Source organism: Copidosoma floridanum, unplaced genomic scaffold (assembly GCF_036245765.1).
Source record: "Copidosoma floridanum isolate Cflo_tuat_1 unplaced genomic scaffold, Cflo_Japanese_pri ptg000007l, whole genome shotgun sequence".
Classification (NCBI taxonomy): domain Eukaryota; kingdom Metazoa; phylum Arthropoda; class Insecta; order Hymenoptera; family Encyrtidae; genus Copidosoma; species Copidosoma floridanum.
This window is the reverse complement of record NW_028321884.1, coordinates 5,416,900-5,440,546: the sequence shown is the minus strand read 5'-3', so window position 1 is coordinate 5,440,546 and position 23,647 is coordinate 5,416,900. Positions and strand designations below refer to the sequence as shown.

At 43.9% G+C, this 23,647-nt stretch overlaps 1 protein-coding gene across 1 annotated transcript in view; it reads right to left on the bottom strand.

Annotated features, from left to right (window-relative positions):
- Window positions 1-23,012, bottom strand: part of LOC106642827 (uncharacterized) — a 30,303-nt gene extending 7,291 nt beyond the window's left edge. Inside the window, exons 1-8 of the mRNA XM_089588871.1 lie at window positions 22,824-23,012; window positions 19,665-20,261; window positions 18,546-18,812; window positions 17,156-17,684; window positions 15,185-15,727; window positions 12,288-12,684; window positions 11,347-11,653; window positions 148-225 (exon numbers count right to left, since the gene is read on the bottom strand). Coding sequence (XP_089444997.1) covers window positions 148-225; window positions 11,347-11,653; window positions 12,288-12,684; window positions 15,185-15,727; window positions 17,156-17,684; window positions 18,546-18,812; window positions 19,665-20,261; window positions 22,824-23,012 — 2,907 coding nt within the window. The remainder of the gene's footprint in view (window positions 1-147; window positions 226-11,346; window positions 11,654-12,287; window positions 12,685-15,184; window positions 15,728-17,155; window positions 17,685-18,545; window positions 18,813-19,664; window positions 20,262-22,823) is intronic.
- Window positions 23,013-23,647: the final 635 nt, after the last annotated feature.

Sequence of the window (23,647 nt, the reverse complement as noted above, 5' to 3'; positions counted from 1 at the left end):
GAAAAACAAAAGGGAGCATGGGCTTGGAGTTGCATCAAGGAGACCATTATCATGCGGTCAATGACGACCCTCGCGTTATTGCGTGCCACAGTGTATAAGGTATCAAGCTGTTAATTATTTTCTCCGTGTTAATGGTTGGGTACTTACATTGACTAGTATTTGCAAGGCCTCGACGTAGGAACGTTCGGTGTCGTATAGCTCGACGACAACGTGGGTGCGCGTGTCCTGTAAACAAAAACAACGCTTGCGTTAATTGGGCGATGGTGTGATCGATGAACGTGCGGGATGAGCAAACATTTTGCTTGGTAAACAAAAACGTGCAATCATGATGTTTTTGAAATTACTTTGTGATGAGAAATTTATCAAAAATCAATGTGAAAAAATCCAAGTGGGTTAAAATAACAACCCAATAAACAAATAAACACCAAAATCTACTCGTTATTGGCTATTTCACCAGTTCAACTGTACTCAACAATTTCTTTCTAAAACAATGAGGACACAAAAAAGTTATGGAGTGGAAAACGTTTCTGTAACAGATTCAACGCTCTTGCGTAATGTGTTACGTCCTCTAGCCTTTTTGATGTATGTAAAGGAATGTGAGCAACACACTTGGATCCATAGTGGTATACTAAAAAGTACATACATTGTAAAATATACATTTATTTGATCTATAAGAGTCAAGGGGAGTTGTCGATTAAAAATCATTTTATGCAATCTACGCTTATAATATTCTAACGAAAATCCAAAACAAAAAAACAGTTGACCATGAAAAGCTTTGCACAACCAACCGTTTATTATATACATATACTGTATGCTCACAAGTTACAAGTTTAATTTAACGCGGTGAAGATACGCATTCACGTGCAATACTGTTATGCATGTTTATTCACCAGAGGGTGAGTCTTACGCAAACAAGCACACGTGCCGACTTTGACAGACAACGACTGAATGATACGTACATTATGTCACAAGACAGAGACAAAATGGAAAAAAAAAACACGCCAACGAAAAAAAAGGGGTTGATACGCAAAAAAGAGATTCAACGGTAATGAAAAAAAATCAGCACCCCTGTTGAGCTGGAAAGTAGCGGGTATTACGATTAGCGAAAGTTTTCCCTGGGGTTTGCAAGCACTTTTTCTTCCCGGCTCGGAAAGAAGCCCCAGCCAAACGTTTGGGCACGTGGATCCGGCCAGTGTACGTAACAGAGCGCGCAATCAAGAGGGTACAGGAGACGGGGCGCACATGTCAGGGGACACGCGTGCAGCGACGCGGGTAATGCGAGGGTTTCACGTGCGTTCGCGTGATGAAGATTGAGCGGATGTTTTTTCACCTCACGTGGAGTGCTCTCGTTGGGCATTTGAGCTCCATGTGGTCCAGATACCGATGGGATTTTCGTATCAACAGTTTGTGAAATGTACTTGCGTGATGATGATTTTAGGAGTCCTCAAATATTTTGGGCAAGTTTTTATTTTTTAACGCACCTTTGGCGCAAAGGTTATTGTCTTTTACGGGAGTATGTTTCTTTAAATTATGTTCGTTTATGTAAGTGGCCTTTCATTGAAAACTCTATGGTTTTACTTTGCGGTGAAAATTACGTTTATTAACAAAATCAGTCGATTCTTCAATGCCTTGGTTGATGAGGGTAGACTAATTTTTTTTTTTTTTTTTTTTTTTTACTTAAGTTAAAAAAAGAACCTTTGAAAAAAGAAAAACAGCGTCTACTAATTATTTAAGCCAAACTGAAAAGATGACATTTATTACGTGGGCAGGTATATAGCCTCATGAGAAGTAACAGCCGTATCTGTAGATGTCATGTTATGACCGTACAAAAAAATTTGTCAAAAAGATTATGATATTACATTTTTTTAACATGCTCGTAAAAGTACGTATATCAAGTTATAATAAATAATAACAAATACAAAACTCCTTACAATGATAAACGCCAAATTGTGGCGTTATTATAAATAAACTCAAGTAACTTATAATTTAACAATAAAAAAGTGATAAAAATAAATAAAAAAACAGAGAAAAAGGTACTTGCTCACGAAAAATAGTGAAAAACAACGATACCCACCGAGTCCTTCGACGATTGTCTGCCGTCTTCGCTGTCGACTGACAGCTGGCTAAAGAATCTCTGCTCAACGCTCATCATTTTTTCCCTAATTCGTGTCTATTTTTACTCGCACAGAACTCACTTACAGTTTCATTTTTTTCTTTACTTTATTTTATTTTTTTTTTTATTTTTCGTTCAACAGCGAAAAATTAAAATAAACCAAGCTCTACCTCCTCGAAACTGTCTCCCGATACGATAATTTTCCGACTCCACAAAGTCCCTTGCACCACACCAAAACTTTTTTTTGTCTTCCAGCTTGGGCACACAGCAGTTATTCAACGTGTCCCCCTGCAAAGCAATTTTCATTAATTCCCATCGATTCGCGTGCCTTTCGGCCACCACAGATCCGACACCACCCCATATTTCATCTCTCCCACGCCTCGAAGCACCGACACTTAACACACGAAAACATCGGCCTGGCACGCGGAAACACATGCACTGCCGAGTTTCCCTTCCTTCCCACCCTCAAGAAGTTTGACTCAAGGACAAGAGCCGAAAGAAAGTGATCTGGTGTCCTTTTGGTACCACCCTCGCTTCCCGATGGGTGGAGGAGTCGAAGGGAGAAAGGTCCGTCGAAGACATTTACGGATTACGGAGCTCTGGCGAAAAATTATCGTCACTCGGGGGTTTTCCCGCGTGTCCATTAACATTAATCCACCGGCATCGCCCGAAACAACGAATGTTTGCTCCATGAATGGGAAGCCGTTTACTTTATTCGGGGCACCCTCTCGGTAATTACACTTGCACTGATGTGGCAACACGTTTGTGTGCCACAACCCTCACCCACGTGATGAAAACAAAACAAAAAAAGGGAGCACTTGCACGCGATCGAACGCCGCACGAGGTTGTGTAAGGGGAGAAAAAACCGCAGCAAACTTTTCGGCCAACATCACCTACGCACTCCCAGTGGCCGAGTAGTCGCGAAGCGCGTTTTAAATTTAGCCGCGTGACTAAGCCCCTCTCTTTTCTCGACACTTTGGAGCTTTTCCTCGGCCCACTGGACATCTCCGTCGGGGGAAAGAAACGGACTCTGGCCGATGATCCGAGAGAGTCGTCGCAACGGGATGTATTTTCGTTGCTCTGGACGGACCGGCGCGTTTGACGACTTTTCGGGGTTGTTGTTTTTTTTTTTTTAGGGGGGTGGCGTGTTTTGTCTAGTCCCCGTGTTACTTTTTTCTGTGCTTCGAGCCGGTGGACATGGCTTTTGTCGGGGATATTGACAATTTTGGGTGAAATTTTGACGGCTGTATACCGTAAATTCGACTAGTTTTGAAACCAAATGGTTTAATTTTTTTTTCTAGATCCTAACATTGCGGTATCACAGGGTTGAAAACACTTACGTTTACCGTATACCTACGAAGGGAAACAGCTCAAATGCAATATCCAATTTTAAGTAATGATCATATAAGTGTGTCAATTAAATTTTTCACATGAAAAAAAACAACTTGTTTGTTTCTCAATTGCACGAGCAAAAAAACAATTATCCAACTTTTCGTTCTCTGCTGGGAGGTAGTTTTTAATGGAAAAAAGTTTCGATTGTTCAACTTTCATTTTTATTGGCTCGTAGTAAACTCTTATGTTTTCTGATGTAAAAAAAAAAAAAAAATACTAATTTCAAAGAAGAAGAAATGCTTAATGCAAAAAAATTTTATCTCAAGTCAAGAAAATATTCAGTTTTTACTGTTGTGATAAATGTTTTTTTCCTAATGCTATCGCAGTTAAAAGCATTCACTTTTTTGAGCGTATCTTTGATACAAATAATGACTTTACATTGAGGAACAATTTACGACATTGATATTTTTCATCTTCAATATTTACAATGGAAACAATCCGGATTCTCATTATTAGAATTCACGAACAAACGCACCCACAACCAACAATTGATACCAGTGTTTCCCACGAGAAAAAAAAATACGATTAGATTGATGGGATCACAGATCGCACCAATGATCGGCAAATCATTTCCCAAGAGCTTTCACGAAGTAAACACTGGATCCCCTCGTTTCGATGCAAATGAACTCTCATCCAAATAAGGTATACACTTGGCTAGTAGCGATCAACAAGTAATCGCAAAAATACGCGAGAATAGGGGGGTGGGACGTAATATTCGGGCTGCCCGTGAAGAAAATTCACTTAACGCGCGAGTGACAACAACGACGACGAACGAAAAGTAAAAAACGAGAGCTTCAACCTCGAACCCACGGTGGTGGCGAAGACGCACGTGCGCGCGTGCGCTTGTACTTCACTCCCTCCTCAACCCCCGACCCTTTTTTTTTCCTCCCTCCGCTCCGAGGAAAATCAAGGGGATGACCTTGGAGCTGGTTCAGGGGGTGTAAACCGGCTTTCCTCCCTTCCGGCTTTTCTCCCTGGCTTTTTTAACGTCTGCTTGCTTTCTGTCGTTACTGGGAGATGAGAGAGTGGATCGAGTCGGGTGGCCGTCGGACACTATTGCGCGTATGGCACGGCTGAATGGATCCATTAATAAATTTATGACTTTGGAATTTCCTTCCTGTCTGATGCCTGCCTGCTCTACGCTTTTTTCATGTTGTTTACGTTGTTTTTTTTTTTTTTTTTTTTTTTTCCTTTGCAGAGAATGATTTAATCAGTGTTCATCACGTGTGCACACGATGATCAGAGATCGCGAGCGAAAGAGGTTTTTGTTCTGTAAACAAAATTACGCTGGCGATTTGGAACTTTTTTTTTCTCGTCACGATGAATAACACTTTCTTTCTTCTCATGTAGTGTGCAATGAAATACTTAAAAACTAAATACCTGTGAAAATATATAAATAGCCTTGGAAAATCGATTTTATAAGAGTAAAGCGGTAACGTGTTTGAAAGTGCAGGTATGCATTCTTTAACTTAAAAATATTTTTCCTATATTAAATCAGCGATTAAACAAGCAACGACACACCACGATAAGAAAAATCACATCACCGTAAAACATTTATGTTCATATGATTTGTACATTAAAAATAAAAGTTAAACAAAGTTATGGGAGTAATTGAAAAAATTTTCCAAACTAATGCTACGGTTATTAATTATGTTTTGCACATACAATAGTTATATAATCGTATGATTGAGTTAGTCAACAGAGGTTTTTACAACTACCATGTGACTCATAACACCGAAACATTTTGTTCTGATATCTAGTCGCGATTTAATGTTAACTGATATGTCTAGACATCAGACAGTATTGATACAGTGTAAAATTTATTAACGGATCGATTCAAAAAATGTAATACTAAAGATACATTTGTCAAAAATCCACCTTGGTCACAATTTTTCTCGAGGATCACTACCGGGGGGAAGGAATTTACATTTGATAAAAAAATCCTCCAACCCGAGCAACCCTTAAGGCAATCGGACAGCGCACTGATTTTCAATGTCTTTAACCCACGAAACTACTGGCCAATAGACAAACAAAACCCCGAAAAGCGCCGGGTAGAGGGAAACGTTCCCCGCTGTCGGTGGATCGACCAGAGAAAGCTTTGCGAGCTCCAAGCTCAACGAGATCGCGAGCTGCACTACTCGGCTACAGCCAAAGGGGAAGGACAGATAGCTCTGCTACCCCTACCAACCACCATCCCGGGGGGGTGGCTCTATCTCTCCGTGGGAGGCTGCTGTGTTGGCGCCAGACCAGCCGCGAGGGGATAGCGCAACGGGTGAGGGGCTTCTCCTTTTATCGAGCATCCGAGGGAGACTGGCTCTTTCTTTTCCGTACCCCCTCGGAGGGGGCTGCTGCGAGCCTCCGGCTTTCTTCCAGGCGTGCGAAGACTCGAGATGTCGAGTGTCGATTGCGCATGTGATGACTCTGCAACTGTGCCCGATGTGTTTTGTTGTGCACGTACTTCGCAGGGGACTTTTTTTTACCTAGACTTTTTTTCTCCTTATCTAGGTGCTCGGGCTCTTTTATTCCTCGCTATTTTACTGACGTTTTTACTACAAAATAGACTCTATGTATATCTTTGATTTTACATATAGAGTTCAAATGGTTTTGGTAAAACGTTGGAACGGTCGGAATGTGCATGTAAACAGTTCCGATGCATTTGTCAACTTGTTGATACTGCGGCTTTGGAAAACTCGGATAATTTGAATGGATGCTCGAGATTTGCGGTCGAGACAATGGTGAATGACTGCTGGTCGCGACGTTGCAAGACTATGCTAATAATGGTGAAAAGCTTCTCGAGGAAAGGGAGCAGGTCACAACAGTGTTTGTTTTCGTCTGTATTTACGTTATTTGCTTGCATATTTTTTTTCGAAAATGTAATGCCAGAGGTGAAATATGAAATGATGAAAAAAAAACATTAAAATAACTCAGCAGATTAATCTTTTCAATGATGAAAAATATGTTGGGAAAAACAAAATAGATGTGGGAAACTTGGTTAAAGGGAAGATAAAATAAGAACGAATGTAAATATGGATTTAAAAAATAGATATTTCTATTACTGATTCAGCAAATAGATGATCGAGTTCCTTCATTTTCACACGTGACAATGTGATTCCAAATTTAGGGGGACAAAATAAATTAAAAAAAAGCTCCGTCGTCGTAAATATTTTTCTTGGCTTCAATTCTGATGGAATAAAAAAAAATTGTTTGATTTATAAAAATAACAGAAATAGACTCTGAATAAGCAATATTACATTTCAAATCATAGGTTGAACAAAGATTTCATTTGATTTTTCCACGCTCACTGGTGACGCACTTTATTTTTCCTTGTGAAGTTATACTTAGAACCCTACATTCCCTATGCGTTAACAACGCGTACAAAATAAATTTTTTATCTAAAGCATTATGTGTACTAACATACAACAATGTCTGGAATGAAAAAAATTCAAACACTTTTTTAAAAAGATTTGAAACATCCCGAAATGTTATGAGAACCCCAAAATATCTGCAATATGTCAGACATTAATGCACTAAATTCAATTTTTATAACATTATTGTGAATTTCTGTACAGTTTGTGTACTATTTATTACGTTTTCTAAGATATTTCATTGCTTCAGACTTTATTATTTTTTTTTTTTAATCTCTCAACACCCGAAAAACGTTTCTAAAAACTTTAAAATTGAAAAATGAGTTTTGGAAACCCTCCCTATAGAATATTTACTTTATTATTATGGTGAAGATACTTAATAGTTTCAAGGTCAAGTTTCCAATGAGCAAAAAAATAAACTCTCACGGCCAATATTTTTCTACCCTGCCGAGACCTTTTTTAAACTTTTTCAATAGCAACTTTAAAATGCAAGTTTTTTAAGTATTCAGGAGTACTCTTGTGTAGTATTTTCCTCATCAAACTTTTAGTTGGATGTTTTTCTGAAAATCAGCAACTCTATTTACAAACGAGCAAACGTCTTTGAAAAAAAAATCAATTTTTAAATATTTTTTTTAGAGAATTAAATTATTTCTAAGTAGTAACGATCGAGTTAGGTCAGACACGACTGAGATTCTTGCGGTATGCATGCAAAAGAGCGCTAAAATGCTTCAATGCAAAATGCACGACCACTTTACTTCAAGCAAGTGAAAACAACGAATGCAAAGCTGTAAGCTTCACTATACATTATAATGGTTACAAAAGACTTCCTACAGAATTTATTTGTTTCCACTAAAAAAATGTCATTTTAGACTCTCTGCAGTCAATTTCACGATGAATATTTATTTCCCGTACATTCAGTAGATAATGTTTAAAAGAAAACTTAAAAATTGATCCCTTTTTTGAAAAATGAAGGAAAAAAAAAATTGTTCTTTGAAAACTGCAGAGCCTGTTGTCGTTTATTTTATCCTCCCCGTTATGACGATGTCCTACTTTCTTTGTTTCAGCGCACCGTACACCTTCAATCGGCAATGAACAAACGCACGCGCCAACCAGGCATTTCCATCCATATCATTTCAGTTTCAGAAAACATTTGTTACAGTAAGCTTTTCACGCTTGGCTTTTATGAAAATACACACGCCATTGAATTCAAAGGAACAAAGAAAAAAAAAAATAAATAATGAATAAATATCGACGTCAACAAAGCGTGCACACGGCCTGATAGACTACAAGCTGTAAAATGCGTGCTGATTGAACTTTGAAAGAAATAATTTGTGACGCGTCGGTGCGAGTGTGGGATGACCAAATGAGGAGAGAGTTAGCGGCGTGTCCGATTTATTTAAAAGTGAGTACGCGTCGCCACGCGAGCAGGAAAAGAAAGCGGCGTCGTCGGGGACACGTGAAGTTGGCGCCGCGACTGTGACGTCGACGGACCGATATTTTTTGTATTTTATTTTCCATCGAGGCGACGACGGGGAGGCGAGCACACGGCGTTTGCTCAGCCTCGGTTTTTCTTCCCTTCCCTCGTGTCCGATGTCTCTAGCCTTAATTAGCATGGGCACGCGGATGGAATGCCCGCAAAGAGGCCTTTCATGGGAAACCGATCGCCACTGGTGATTACGGGGAAAGGACTTTAAATATGGCGAACGCCTGGAATTTGCAATTACAATGGGGTTTTTGCTCGCCTTGGGATTTACTTGTGTTTACTTATTGTCAAAGAATCGCGGAATATGGAAATTTTGAACGATCGCGTGGTATCACTTCCGAAGAGCTAATGGAATCTTTAATTCCAGGAGTAGATCCCAGTTGAATCATCTTACGTGTGTAGAGTAGATTATGTATACATAGTCAAAACTTGAGAGGCTTATTTTTGGAGGGCTTACAAAGACGTGATTATGTATTGTGTCGTTGAAACACGAGTCCACTGATCAATATTCTACTGATGTATCGGTCCATTTTTTTTTTCTTTTTTCAAATGCATTCTAACAGTGTATATTGAATATGTTGATTAAACTAATGACCATCCAACTGTTTTCCCCAAAAGTCTCGAGTGAAAAAGGTTTTAGGGTACGTTCCACTTGTTTCTCCTTGAAAAATGTCACAAATTGGCCAATCAACTTGTACATGAATTATTGACTCCACTACTAAAGTGTTGACAGTGCAGTTATACTCCTACCTTAATTGTTATTTTTCCAACCTACTGAAAAAAAAAACAAAGTCTTTAAGACCATGAAACGAGGTAGTACAGTCGATAAGGAATCACATAAAGCTCCTCAAACTATATCTTCGTCCTCTGGCCGCGTATACGTACATATGGTATATAGGGACATTCGTTCACACGCGAGATCCGCGCGCGCACGAATCGATCCTCGCAGCCAAGAAATCCCATCTCCTCCCAATACGAAAGAGAGAGATGGAGGAAGATGGTATACACAAGCCTACAGCGTCTATCGCGGTGCGCCCGCTCCGACGCTTCTAAATTTACAATTAACGGCCCTCCCACTTTCGAAGCTGTGAGTGGGATATCGCGTGATGCAGCGCTAGAGCTCGTTATATACCATCAGCACCTACACACGAAACGGATTCCGGAAACGTGATGCCAGCCTCTCTGCGTCAATGGACCGGGATGGCACGCAACGGCCCTCTCATCCTATATCCTCGACAAAATATCTGTGTCCACATTATGTTACCGTATAGGCGTGGCGACTCTATTTTCTTTTTTTTTTTTTCCTTTCCTTTCGCTGTTTTTTTTCCACCATCATCATATTCTACAGCGCATCGGGTGTACACGCGCTCTATTTCTGCCCGCTGTTGCTTTACAGCGGACGCGCAACTGTGCCGGAGAAAAGAGAGAGAGAGCGTCTACTGTCTAGGGTACGGCCCGACCTTGAACGGACATAGCGAGTCGACGGTATATTACCCGGAGTGTACATGCATCGCTCGTGTTGGCGGTCGGTGGATATGGGTCGTCGAGTGTTTTCTTTGAGTTAACCGTGCACACACGCTACGACGATCTCGGGGTCCGAAGTCGGTGTCTTGTGCAAAGACCGCGGTAGGAAAAACAGGTGTTACATAAATTATGCTCGAGTAACTTTGATCGCTGATGTTATTTGTTCACTGACACATCACGTATGGTCCAATCGGTAGAATTTGCAAAGGGAGTATAAACTGATATTGGGGTCAGCACGATTACTGTCAAATTGAACAAAAGTAATTAGATGAGTCGTTAATACTTGTAGCTCTGGTGCAAGCTTAAACTAACTGAAAAAAGAAAGTACGAAGAAACTTTGTTTCTATGTATTTATTTAAAAAACGTGACATAATGTACTCCTGAATCTTGGTACGACATAGTCTGACCTAATGACAGCGATCCTTTGTGTTGCACATCGAAGAATAAACAAAACATCACATTGTCACAGGTGCATCGAAAATCAATGACATACGACTCTCCTGGAGTATAAGGGTATTGTTTGCTTTTTCCTTTTATGTAGCAACAACGAAGCAGTTCTTTCTACAGAAATGTGAAGCATAAAGTTTTCAAAAGCTACATTTTATGGTATTTTATAAAAAAAAAAAAAACTATTCGTCAACTTTTGTGCTGGATACTTTGCTCGTTGTGAAGTGCTTGCAGCTCTTGCCCCAAAGATCGGACTGCCAGGTGGCAAAGTCGCATATTCGGGCGGCTAATTTTGGATTATCGTCGGGCTATGAGTTTCCTCAAATCATCGCACTCGTGAAACATTCTCGCGCACGCGCTACGGCCCGCTAATTTAAATTTGGGAGCGATGATGATAAGTGGATCCAACGATTCGAAATTATGATGAAGACTAATGGACGAATATTTCGTGTGGCGTTAACGAGCATTTTTCCCCCGGTGGCTATTATTATTATTATTTTTAATTATTGGATTTTGTCACGAAATATTTCAGGATATTGATGTGTTTGTGTACATTCCGTAGCCAATCGAAATGGAAAATAAATGAAAAAAAAAAAAAAAAAAAAAAAAAAGAAGGTGCGAGCGAATTTTGGGGGCGTTTTGTTTATTCGACGGCGCCTATTTAAGAGCGTCAAACTCACGGCTTCATTCATGAAAGCCGGCCGTGTCGTCACGCGGTCGAAAATATACACACGCGAGAAATCCCACACCTGGTATCCGACGTATACATGGAAAGTAGAGTTTTTCAAGACACATCTTTTGGCATTTGTTGACATTGTCGCCGTTGCCGATGCAACGCCGGGCTTTTATAAAATCGGCGTGCGTGTATTCGTTGGTTGCTAAATCCATACCTTATCTCCGAAAACGAGCAGTTTTATGCTCTCTCTCTCTCTCTCTCGGTAAATGCAGTGGTTGTATATTGGGTGATTCGTTGTTAGTTGAGATGAGGTGAAAAAAGAAAAGAAAAAAAAGTCAGTACTCACGTTGAAATGAGGCGGGGCGCGGGCCACGCGCTCGGACGAGCCCCTGAGCAGCTCGGCGAGGAGCTCGGGACTGGGTCCTGGGAGGCCCTCGAGTTTGCTGGGGCTCGAAGTGGTGCGGTGGTGGCAGGGCGAGGTGGCCGGCTCGGCGCTCGCGACGCTGGCCGCGTTGAAGGACAGGTTGGCCGAGACCTTGCGCCGCTGGCGCAGCCCCTCGTCCAGGCTGTGGGCGATGTCGCTCGGCCGTGGCTTGGCCATCTCGGCCTCGAGCATCTGGCCGTAAGGTCCGCGCAGCGGGCGCTTGCTGTACCTGCAATTCAAGCCACCCTCCGTTATCTACCGCGTTGCTGAATGGGAGGAGGAGGAGGATCCGTTGGCTCGCTGTCATTGGAATTTTAACGAGGCGATGCTCTTTTGGTTAAGGAAGGTCACTAGAGCACGCGGCAGGGTGCCGAAGGTGAAACCCACTACCCCTTTTTTTTTTTCGATCCACCATTACGGTAAATAACGAGCACGTTGCAGATCGAAGGGTATATATATACATAAACTCTACGATTGGCTCGGAAAAGCCTGGGATTGTGTTTCGTTAACCATCTCATAATACAAATTGATGCGATTACGTTTGATGGGTCATGCGAGCTTTTGTATGTTGTATATCGAATCGAAACATTGGAAGAAACAGTTGTTGCTCACCTGAAACTCGCGGATTGAATTTTTTCGCGTTGAATCACTTTGATCCCTTTATCCGAAACATTGGCCGTCCAAAACGTTGTGTAAGTATAATGGCAAAATTGACTCGCTAAGCTGTTATTTCGCAACGACCCCCCCTGTATCGTAACTCGAGTGGGATAACGAGCAGTGCATCGGGCGCGTGCTCATTAAAAATCTCAAGGGAACGTAAAAAAAAGGGGGTGAGGGGGTTGGGGCACGGCTGAATAACCGACCTTCTGGGCGCCTGGCCTTCGCAGTCCGAGAGATCGCTGGGGGTGGCCGAGGGCGGTGGCTCGTCCCGTTCCTCGCTGCTTTGGCCAGACAGCTTTCCCCGCGAGTCGGCAGCCGTTGGAGCTTCCGGGGTTTCGGGCCACTGGGTTATGTAGACGCCCTTGCGACGCTTGCTCGTGTCGCCCCGGTAGCGCCTCAGCTTGCCCGTTGGGGTTGTCGAGGCGGCTGTGGTGGTTGCGGGCCCGAGAGTGGTGGCTTCGGTCGGGGCTTCGCTCGCTTCGCTGGTCTGGCTCAGCCGTGAGGATCGGTGGTGCTGCTGGTTCGGCTGGAGGTCCTCCTGCGGCGGTGTTATTATCACCTCGTGGGGCTCGATGCGGTAGTCTGGAACTGGAGATGCGTCTGGTGTAAGAGTCATTGCTCAGGTTTTTTTATTTTTTTCATCTCTCGGTTGTTTTAATTAATGATACTCATTTCTTATACCAAAAGATATTTCATACAGCTTAACAACTAGTCGAGTCAGTCTACAGATACGATAATCATCGTGGGCAATACATTCAATTATATTAGAATGATGATTGAAATAATTGCTTATTACTGATGGTATTATATCTGAGATTTTTTATTTGATTACAAGAACCTCAAAAAAGTTGCCAAAAATTGTATTTGGAACAACGAATTGGGGGTTTTGGTGAAATTTGTATTTTCGTATACTTGTAGATTGTTTGTCCTCGAGTAATGTCACGTGAAGTACCAAATCATCAAAGAAACACCCAAGAGGAAATTGTAGAAAGATTGTTCTTCAGATTAATCTTTTCGATATGACAAATATCTTGGGAAAAACAAAATGGACGTGGGAAACTTGATTGACGAAGAGATAAAATTAGAAATGGACTATTGAGTATAAAAATGAGAAGGGATATAAATATGAATGGAAAAAATAGATACCGGCACTATACTACTGATTCAGCGAATAGATGATCAAGTTCCTTCATTTTCTCACGTGACAATGTAATTCCAAGTTTAGGGGACAAAATAAATTTAAAAAAAGCTCGTCGTCGTAAATATTTTTCTTGGCTTCAATTCTAATAAAATAAATTTAAAAAAATATAAAAAAATTGTTTGATTTATGAAAATGACCTAAGCAAGCTCTCATTTACTAGACTTTTTTTTCTATCAATCGTACATTGTGCAGGTCAGTCCTACCCCTCGTATACTTGTTACACCACAAGGGAAACAATAATAAATTTCAATAGTGCTTCTTTAAATAAAATTTAAAAAAAAATAGCTGTACGTAACAGCTCGTACACAACAAGATGTGATACGATGCAATAAAAAACAAAAGAAAAGTAAAAGAAAGGCTCCATGCGTATGCAACAGTTTTACAAATACCACCCCCATCAGCACCCGTGTTTACACGCGTCACCGTACGCGTCACAGAAGATCGCCAAGTCCAAATAAGCCTGTCCTTGCGCTCGTGCACCTATCCGCGCGCACAGTCATCCTCGAAAAACTCGTGAACCACATCGTGACGCGCGCGCGTCTCTTGGTCAGGGTTGAGGAAGAAAAGGGGGACCGGATGGGAAAAGCTAAGCGCAAAGTCACGACTGACTCTATATCTCTCCCACGTGCACCGAAAATAGACGGGCTCACGGAATAACTCACGGCTGCAGCGGTGTCGGGGGGGAAGCTCTAATGCCTTTGTGACTTTGTGTCGATGCTGCGACTCGAAAATAGACACCCGAACCGTACGCGCGTGTGTGCGTGTACCTCCCGTTGTTGGGGATCGACGATTTCGGGAAGAGCTAAAGAGGAAGCGGATCCGAGCGCCTGAGACAATAGACCACCCGCTCTTGTAAGCCCGCGCTCCGGAAATTTCTGATGATGCCGATTTTCGGGCGAGGGGGCAGGTGTGGTCCATTGGCTTGTCGCGTAAGCAGTAGGTTAATTTTGTTTTTTGGTGCTGTAAAATCGTCGTCGGGCAAATTTTCTCTCGTAAACCAATCGCACGGCGCGACCGGTTAATTTAGTAGTCGATGCGACACGCTTTTGGATTAGTTTTTCAGGGTGTACTCGGATTGATCGTAAAATAAACACATTATTCGGCCAATGATTGTGTTCATTTATTTCGGATCAACGAGCCACCGATGATTAATCTTTCTCGCGTGGCACGTTGGTTTTAGACGAACTAATTGCCCGTATAAATTTGAAGCTCATCGTTGGTTTATCCTTTGCGTTGAAAGTGACAAAGTCAATATAAAGATGCTTTTGGAAAGCGGTTCTATGAATAGCCCCGTCAAGTGTCGAATGAACAATATCAAAGCGCCCACACTGGGGTCAAACAAACAGATAACCGATTAATACCCTTTCGTACGATGAGGTTTGAGAAACGCGTGTGGACTATGCTGAATGAACGAGTGGTTGGACGAACTAGTTTTTTTTCAATGGTAGACATTACATCATCCCAAAAATTACCTTGGAAGTTGAGAAAAAAAAATTACATAAAATAACTAGCTCGAGCGTTTATGTTATATTTGTCAACGGCACCTTCTTGCGGGTGTTATCGAAAGATTTGCACGTGGCAAGTTTCGCTTGCATGTAAATGTAATGCAATAAACAGACAAAAAGGGCTAGGTGAAAAATCTATGAAGGACCCACTTTGAAACAAACTAGTCACACATGGCAATTATCGTTGCGACCAAATGATCGTTGAGTCAAGCAGTGCATACTTAACCATGAAAGTTATACAATGAGCACACTTTGTTGGGAACGAAATGTCTATACCGCGAGGAAAAAGCCACCAAAGGCAAAACTGGGCACGTAGCGCCAACGAGCGATACTTCCGACCGGATAACGGCACATCACACCTCGGGCATACGTAAAGAGGCGGTATGGTACGAACCTCTGTGTATGTTCTCCCTGGCGAACTGCTCGACCGGCGTGGCGGAGCGGCGCTGCTCCGGACTGGTCGCCACAGGCCCCCTGTCTACGTGCTCCTCGCCAAGGGCTACCTCGACGCTTCCACCATCCTCGACGACCACTACCACGACGCTGGATTGCCTCTGCTCGGTGGGCTCGGGGCTGGCCAGGGTGCTCGAGGTGGTGGCGAAGCTGTCCGAGCCATCGCTCCGCGGTCTAGCCGGCTCCTCGTCAAAGCTCGAGGAGGGGACCTCCGGGGAGGTTGGCTGGTTGCCGATGGGACCCTCGGCCGATGAACCAACCGCGCTGTCCGCCAAGCTGGGCGTGGAGGCGCGCGGGCTCTGGTCCGTCGGGGTGGGCGTTCGGCGTTGCTGCTCGCCGTTAGCGTCGAGACGGGACGGGTCCTCGAGGCGGCGGACGCGCGGCAACGTGCTCGCCCGTGCTTCCTTGTCGTCGCTCGAGGCGGCGTACGCGGCCCGTCTGGCGTTGGCTACCGACTGCGACGAGGCCGCCTGTCTGCTGCTGCCTGGAACAATGCGTTTATACGCGCCGGTTATACACGCGGACGGCGCGCCAATCGTTTCTTCGATTGAATAATAATTTACGGGTGTTTTGTGTCATGGGCTTTGCTATGAGCTCTTGAACGAGACAAGTTCAAGGAAAGCTGGAATTGAGAAAAAAAAAAAAATGACGCGTTGACTTACTGGGGTTTTAGTGGGGACAGTTGGTATTTTTGTGGGCCCGATGAAGCCCTCTTTTGCACCCTTACAGTTTACAAATACGCCAAGGTCGAAGAGCTAGGTGCACAGGTCTGCGGCTTTTATTAATTTGTGCATCTGTCATTCAACAGAGTCAAAAGTAGTTAAATAATCATTGGAACCTAAATCTGTTGCGAAAGAAGAGTACTTTGCTGGTTCATGTGTGTCAGTTAGATACAAAATTTTTGTAATATCGGTGAAAGAATAGATAAGTAATAAAACGACAGCAATGGAATTTATGCGTAAAAAAAAAACATTTTATGAAAACATGGGTGTACTTTAAATAATTCCATTATATTATCATCTATATCAACGGGCATGGACAGCGAATCTATTCCGTACACGTTCCTCAAAGTCACTTTTATTCAAATTTCAAGGATTCGCTCTGTGCTTTTACACGTCGAAATCGTAGCCGACTTATTTTTCCGACTGCACTACTTTAAGTGATGATACTCCTGTCCAAAAAATGTTTGTGATTGTATGGTCTTACGTTAAAAGTATTTAATGTAAGTGGTACCCGTGGCATTGAGAAAGAGAAAATCACAGAACCAACTAGTTAAATCATCACAAGGCACATTAGTTGCCAGTAGCGCTAAAGAGGCGTATACTTTGGGTACTGTATTTGACTAAAATCCGAGAAAAAAAAGTGCTCCTTTAAACATCGTTCGTCACGATAAGTGGACTAAAGAGCAGGACACAAGTGCTCGTTTAGCTCCGAGAGCGACCCAATGCTCATTTGGACAGGGTACACTTACTTTGCTTAACTTTGCGCGTATTTACCGTCGACGCGACTCTTTGGCAGCTGCGCCCAATTCTACACGGGCTATATACTAACCCTCGCCTACGTGTACATCCGTGTACACGTATTACGCGCGTGTCGGCGTACACACCGGAGCCAAATGTTACCGCGATGTAATGGTCCGAACGTCATTGGGCCTATATATACATTGCAACCATTTAAAGCCGGTACCATTTCGCACGTGCGTGCTTTTCAAATATTGATTTTTCCCAATGACGCATAAACAATCCAAACGATTCATCCTTTCATTCTCGATAATGCGTATAAGCGTACAAACGTCCCAAAAGTAAATATCATCTTTGGAGCTTTTCGCAAACACCGTGGGAGAGCCCCGTTCATTCCACTTTGGAGTATAAATTGTCATTTCCCACTTTTACCGGAATAATTCTTCACTCACCGTAGTGATGGTCGGCCTGTCCGAAGGAGGCGCTCCTGTACGGCTGTACCGGCCTTGTGCCGGGGAACAGAGAAGCCCTCGGCTCTAGCAGTCCGGCCAAGGCATCCCTCGCCTCGTTGCCGTCGCAAGCCGATCCGAGCTCGCTGGGTGGACTGCTCGCCCTCACGCCCAGACAGCTCTTGGCTATGTTGACCATCGAGTCACTGTACTGTCGGCAGTGCCGGCCAACACCACCACCACCACCACCACCAACACCACTAGCACCAGCACTACCGCCGTTGACACTAGCACTATTGTTGCACGCCAAGGTGCGACGGGCCTCGCCGATGTTTGGCTGCTGCTGGTTGGCCGAGCACTCGTCACTGACACTTTCACTCCGACCGAGTGGCCTCGACGACCCCGACGACTGCTGGCCGAGGCTGCCACTCGAGCTCAACTTTGCCCCGCCGGGGCTGCTGCTGCCCTCGCTGAAGGTGTAGCTCCGGCAATTGCCTCGGCTGTCGCAGCTTCCTGGCTCGAACAGCGTGGACTGCGGGAGTGAAAGCGCAAGGGGTCATTTTCTACCGCGATATCGTGACTAAAAGCTCGCGGGGGGTGTCCGAGTCACAAATTGGTTCACTTAGCTACAAGAGCGCTGGTGACGCGCGTAGTTTTTAAGGACTCCCCGGTTGGATGTTCGGGGGATCCTCGATTTCTTTGAAAAATCCGCGGTTGAAACTAGTTTATCGAGAATTGAGTAGAAGAAAGGGAGGAGGGGGGGAACGATTCTTCACGACCGATGCATTTATGTATTTCCCGAGGAGGGCGTATTCCGGAGATTTTCTAATTCCGTCGCCAACGGGCGGACGCACGTGCGCGAAGCACAATAAACTCGCGGCCGTATACCAGCGTGGGCGATTATTTGGACGGGGTGTCGTTTCGCAGGGGGGGGGGAGGGCCATTAGTAATCCGCGAGGGAATAGCAAACACTTTTGCCTCGCGTCCGCATGAGTCGGAGCTTTTTCAATGGTCGTGCTTTTTTCGCAGTATAAGTATATACCGAGCCAAAGCTCTATTTTTTTTTTATACAAAATAACAATTGTTGGCGTCATTGTAACGGTTGGGTTTGATGAATTTTAACGTTGGAAGGTAAAAATAGGCCGAAAGACGCACGAGGGAGCTTTTTTAATAAATTATAGTTAGCCCAAGAAAAATGCCAAATGAAAGGAAAAATAAATCACGAAAATAAAATGAGCCGTGGAGCCAAGAGTCGGAAGCTCTAATGTGCGAATTTAATATCAAAAGCGCGGTAAATATATATATATGCGTCACGCGCGTCCAAACAAAGAGAGCTTTAGGAGTAAGATTATTTTTAGAAATTGTTGGAAGAAAAAAAAAAAAAAACGCTCACCTGCGACTGGTAGGGTGACAAGCTGTGCCCGCTCGAGTCGACGCTCGATTGGGGGGTCGGCGACGACGCCTGAGCCCTCGAGGGCCTCCTCGGCGGGGGAACGGGCGCCGGGCCCTTGAGCTTTTCCGTGAGCTCCCGCAGCCGCTCGGCCTTGTCGCTGCTCCGCGAGTTGCCCCCCGACGACGACTTTTTGCTGCCGGCGCCACCGCCTCCGCCTCCGCTCCATCGGAATCTCTGGAGACGGTCCACCGCTGTCACTGCTGGCTCCTGTTGGTCACCGATCGACAACAGAAAACACAACCGATTTTCATCCCCGACTGTTGTACATACACACACGAAGACACCGGTGTGTGTTCTTTCGAGTCTCGTGAGGTGGTGGTAGTGAATGTATTTTTAAATAAACCGCGCGCGCGTACAGGTACACACACACACGCGCGCGCGCGCGCTCGCGGATGATTTTCCCCGCTGTAACCTTGAGCGCGCGATTAAACTCCTCGGCGAAAAATCGAGCTTTCTCCCTCCCTATCCACACACGCCGAGACGATAAACGCGCAACGAGAGCGCGAGAGAGTAAAAATAAACGCGGCTCTCCTCTTCTTCTCCAAACCCACCCGTTGACTTTAAAACGCGAGATTCCTCTTTCCCTTTCTTTTTTTTTTTTTTTTTTTTTTTAATTTTTTTATTTTTTACAACCACTTGAAATTAAAAAAAAAAAAAAAAAAAAAAAAACAACAGAGAGCAAAGTAGGGGGAAAAAAAAAAATACCGCAACACACACAGAGAGACACAGAGAATGAAGACACTGTCGGTCGAAAGCTTACTAATAAGTTAGTAACAAACTCCATGGGCTTGGAAGCTCGGCGCTCCTGCACCTCGATGGCCCAGCAGTGCAGGCAGCAGCTCTCTCCTCTTTGCCCCCTGCAGTGGCTCCCGGCTATTGGCACAACGTTCGTATCCCCGATCGCGGAACCACGACTTTCCGAGACACTCTCAGTAGAAACAGCCGAGTACGGACAGACGCGCGAGAGCAGACACAGAGTAAGGAAAAAAAAAAAAAAAAAAAAAAAAAAAAAAAAAAAATCCAAGACGTCGAAAAGATCGGCTTTAGGTGCTGCAGTACCTGTAGCCGGAGGCTGTGGTGTCTCGGCCAATGGGCAAACTGTTTGGGCACTGCACTGCTACCGCCGCTGCTCTTGACTAGTAGCGGCTGTTCGGCTACTGGCTGCGAAGACGGCGAGGTACTGCTCGTAGTGGTGGTAGTGGTGGCGAGCGAGACGTTGCCGCGAGTAGTGGCGGAGCCGTGGTTACTACTAGCCGCGTTGGCAACGAGCAGCTCGTGGGCCGACCAGCAGGCCCGGCTATTATTAGACGCCGAGTTTGGCTGTTGTTGCTGCTTCGGATGATGATGATGATTGTGATTCTGATGGTGATGTTGACGCGAGGGACACGTCGATGCCACTGCCGCGGCGCAGCTGCTCGAGCTCCAGGACAAGGGGATGCGGGAGCCAAAGTTCAGCAATCGGCTGCGACCGATGCAGCAGCAGTCCCCGCTGGTCAGGTCGAGGCTCGGCTTGTGGACTGCCGATGTCGGGGACGATGGGCAGGCTGCGTCGGTCAGGCGCTCGCGTGACTCGCTCTGCGGCTGGACCGAGCAAAGTTTGCTGCTTCGACGACGTTCCGACGACTCGTCCCTGGAGGTAGCCGGTGGCTGGGTGTCCTGGAAATTCACAGTGGGACCGACGATTTTTAATACAACTTTTCTCTTGTATTTTTTTGTTAATTGTTGCAGCAACGGCTGGTGCTTACATATTATAACACCGAGGATATTCATTGTCAAGTGATACATTAACTTGTAACACCTATAATATTTTTTATATCAACCTTTTTTCATTTGAAAAATATATACATCGCTATAACCTTTTTTCATTTGAGTTAAAGATGCTGCTGCCTTTTTATCACTCTAGCATTCAATTAATGACCAACTTTATATTGTTATTGAGAGAATTTTATGTTAATCATTTTATTATGTGGGGGACCGTTCTTATTAATAAAATTTTGCATACTGTGAATGATTGCACTGATTGGTTTGAAAAATTGTAGAGTGAGTTGTAATTGTATACATCACTACTTGTTCGCCGAAATGACCGATACTCGTGGCATTTCCTTCCCAAAACAATTCGAGTCGCTTTCCCGAACTCATTTCTCGAAAAATCTGAGTTTGCATTGCAAGAAAGAAAAAAAAAAAAAAAAATCGACACCAAGAGATTTCCGTTCGTGTCGATGCGCTTACCTCGGCTTGAGGAATTTCGCAACGCGCACGTATAGCTGTATCGAAGGACAATCTCATCGTGGGAGTCGACGAACTCTCAATGTTTATTAAATACAGCGTCGAGTGGAATTTTTCGGCGTAGGCAAGACAATTTTCGTCCTCGACCGATGATGCACCAAGGAAAATGACGTGGATTTTGCAGAAAAAAAAAAAAAAAAACTTGGAAATACAGCGAGAATCAATCACACGTAGAAATAATTATCCTTCGACCTCGAATAACATAAAATAAAACCTTTTCAACCCGAGGTCAAGGGTAACGCGAGTCACCACAACTATATAAAGGTAAAGCACTTGATTGTATCGTTAACAATGAAGTTATCAGTTGATTCAACTACGCTACCTCGAAATTATCAAAAACAAACACACCTCAACGGAAGCAGATTCGATTGTACAGCCAAAAGAAAAAATAGCACCGTAAGCTCGTGCAAAGGGCAAAGCTCGATACCAGAGAGCAAAGTAAAGTTGAAGAGTCTCGCCGTCAGCGGAGCCGCACCGACGTATATAGGCGGACAATAGTGCTGCGGTTGGCAAAAAAAGCATGACGCGAAAGGGGGGTAAGTATGGAAGAGGTGAGAAAGAAGAAGGTGGCGGGTAAGGCGACACCACCGAGTTTCAGATAAACTCTCCGCTGAAATGGATATCCGCAGCATGTAGTGCTCGCGTATACACACCGACGCGGTATCGGCGCCTGTATACATTTGTGTGTGCATGTATATATACCCCATACGTCTTGTATCCCCTGCCACACGTGTATACACAAGTAAAGCTGGCTCGTATGTTAGGTGCAGCACGTGCGAGGGTATACACACATATAAGAGCGCAGGGAAACTCGTTTTTCGCGTACGTGCAGCGGAGCACGGAGCAAAGAGGATGTATTCCGGGAGGCCAGGGGAGAGAGGGAGGCGTGCATCAACGACTGCCAGCGTGATAGAGGGAGTATGGACGTGCTAAACCTCCCCCCTCCCTTGGACTACCTCGTATCCTTTGCACGCGAATTATCCAAGCGCAGCTGGAATGGCAAAGCTGGATTAGTCCTATACCTGTGGCGATGCTGTTTTCTGTACTTTTTTTCCTCTCTCTCTCTCTCTTTCGCTTCGATACGGATCGTGATGTGTTTGGTGATTTTTCCTTTGCAATTTTAAGAAACTGATTTCCTATTGTCTTTTTCGTTTGGACTTGTTTTCCTGTACACGAACACAATCAAAACTTGCTCTGAAAAATTAAATAAACATATTTTATAAATTTGTTCGATTTACGTTGAGATTTTTTTTACTTATTATTGGAGGTAGACTAGCTCAGCTACGATGAAGAATTAGCAAGCCTATGGCGGATAAATGGCACGATTTATACCATTGGAACATTTATTTTTTTTATGAACATATCTTAGTGGACAAGATGTACGTAAAATTTTAAAGAAATTACTAAAGGTAGGTGCTAAAAGTAATTTTATTTTTTTTATTGATCGAGTAACATCACTCTGAAAACGTATACCTGTGTAATCGTAAAAATGTCACAGTCCCTGGATCGCGATTGTTCTACGATTCTTTAAAAAGCTGCAAAAATAACAATCATCGCGAAAAATAATTAAACGCACTAGTTGAGTGAAAAACAAAAGTTGCCCTGCCGCGAGTCGAGAAACAAGAGAAGCCGTGCACTGCGTCATCGTCATTGAAACGTATACACGCGCCTCAAACTCGTATTCACAATAACCCGAGAGGAAGAGAGAGAGATAAGAAATAATTATCTTCGCCATGCAGACTAAGCTTTGTCGCATTAAGTGGCCAAGTGAAAGCATCGGGGCCTCGGGGCGCGCTCTCGCTCGATTGTTACAGTCGAGCGAGACAAAGACTTCCCTTTCAGCAAAGACATCCCAGTCAATTTTTTTTTCCTTTAGCATTAAAAACTTTGGGTATCAGCGAGATGAAGATAGAGACCAAAAAGGTGTCTCACCTGGGACAGTCGGAGACCGTATCTGGTGCCACCGAGCACGACGTAGTTACCAGCTGGGCTACCTGTCACGGCCCTGGCCGCACCCCCGAGCCAACCACCGAGTCCTGTGGCTCCGCTCTGCTCCGCCGGCTGATGCTTCTCCGCGCTTCCGCCTCCACCGCCGCCTCCGTCTCCTCTGGCACGGGGCATCCTTCATCCTTCCTCGATGGCGCTGTAACAGTTTTTTTTTTTTTTTTTTTTTTTTTTTCATTAGTATCATGCTCATAAAAAATTTAATAAATATTCATATAATAATACACGATATTTTCACGTGTATTTTTGTACGGAAATCATATACATTTTTCCCCCTAAAGTGACCAAACAGTCACTGTCACGTTGAGCAAAAGTTTGCTTCAACTAGTAAACTATTTGTCTTGCTCGTTGAATATTTCTGCACTAAAGAAAAAAAAAGTGTTTACCGACAGAGTCAGTGGAACTCTATAATTTGTTCGAGCCATAAAAGTCGTATGCATGAAAATGCCTTTGAAAATATAGATAGCGAGGCTGACGATTTTCCTAATCCAGGAGTTACCACAACATCGAGCGCGACACAGGGGATTTTCCCATCTTCGTAGTACATAAAACCAACTGACGACTCTCAAAGACGAACAAGAGTAATAAAAAAAAAGAAAAAAAAAAAAACAACATCTCTCTCAAGGCCAATCGATCCAAATAGCTCGAAGAAATCATCAGCCCCCACCGCAGCACGGTCGTATCATCGCAGGAAATTTCTTTTCCAGCTTCTCCAGCTATAGATGCGGATCGCGAGAAATTACAAGCGAACT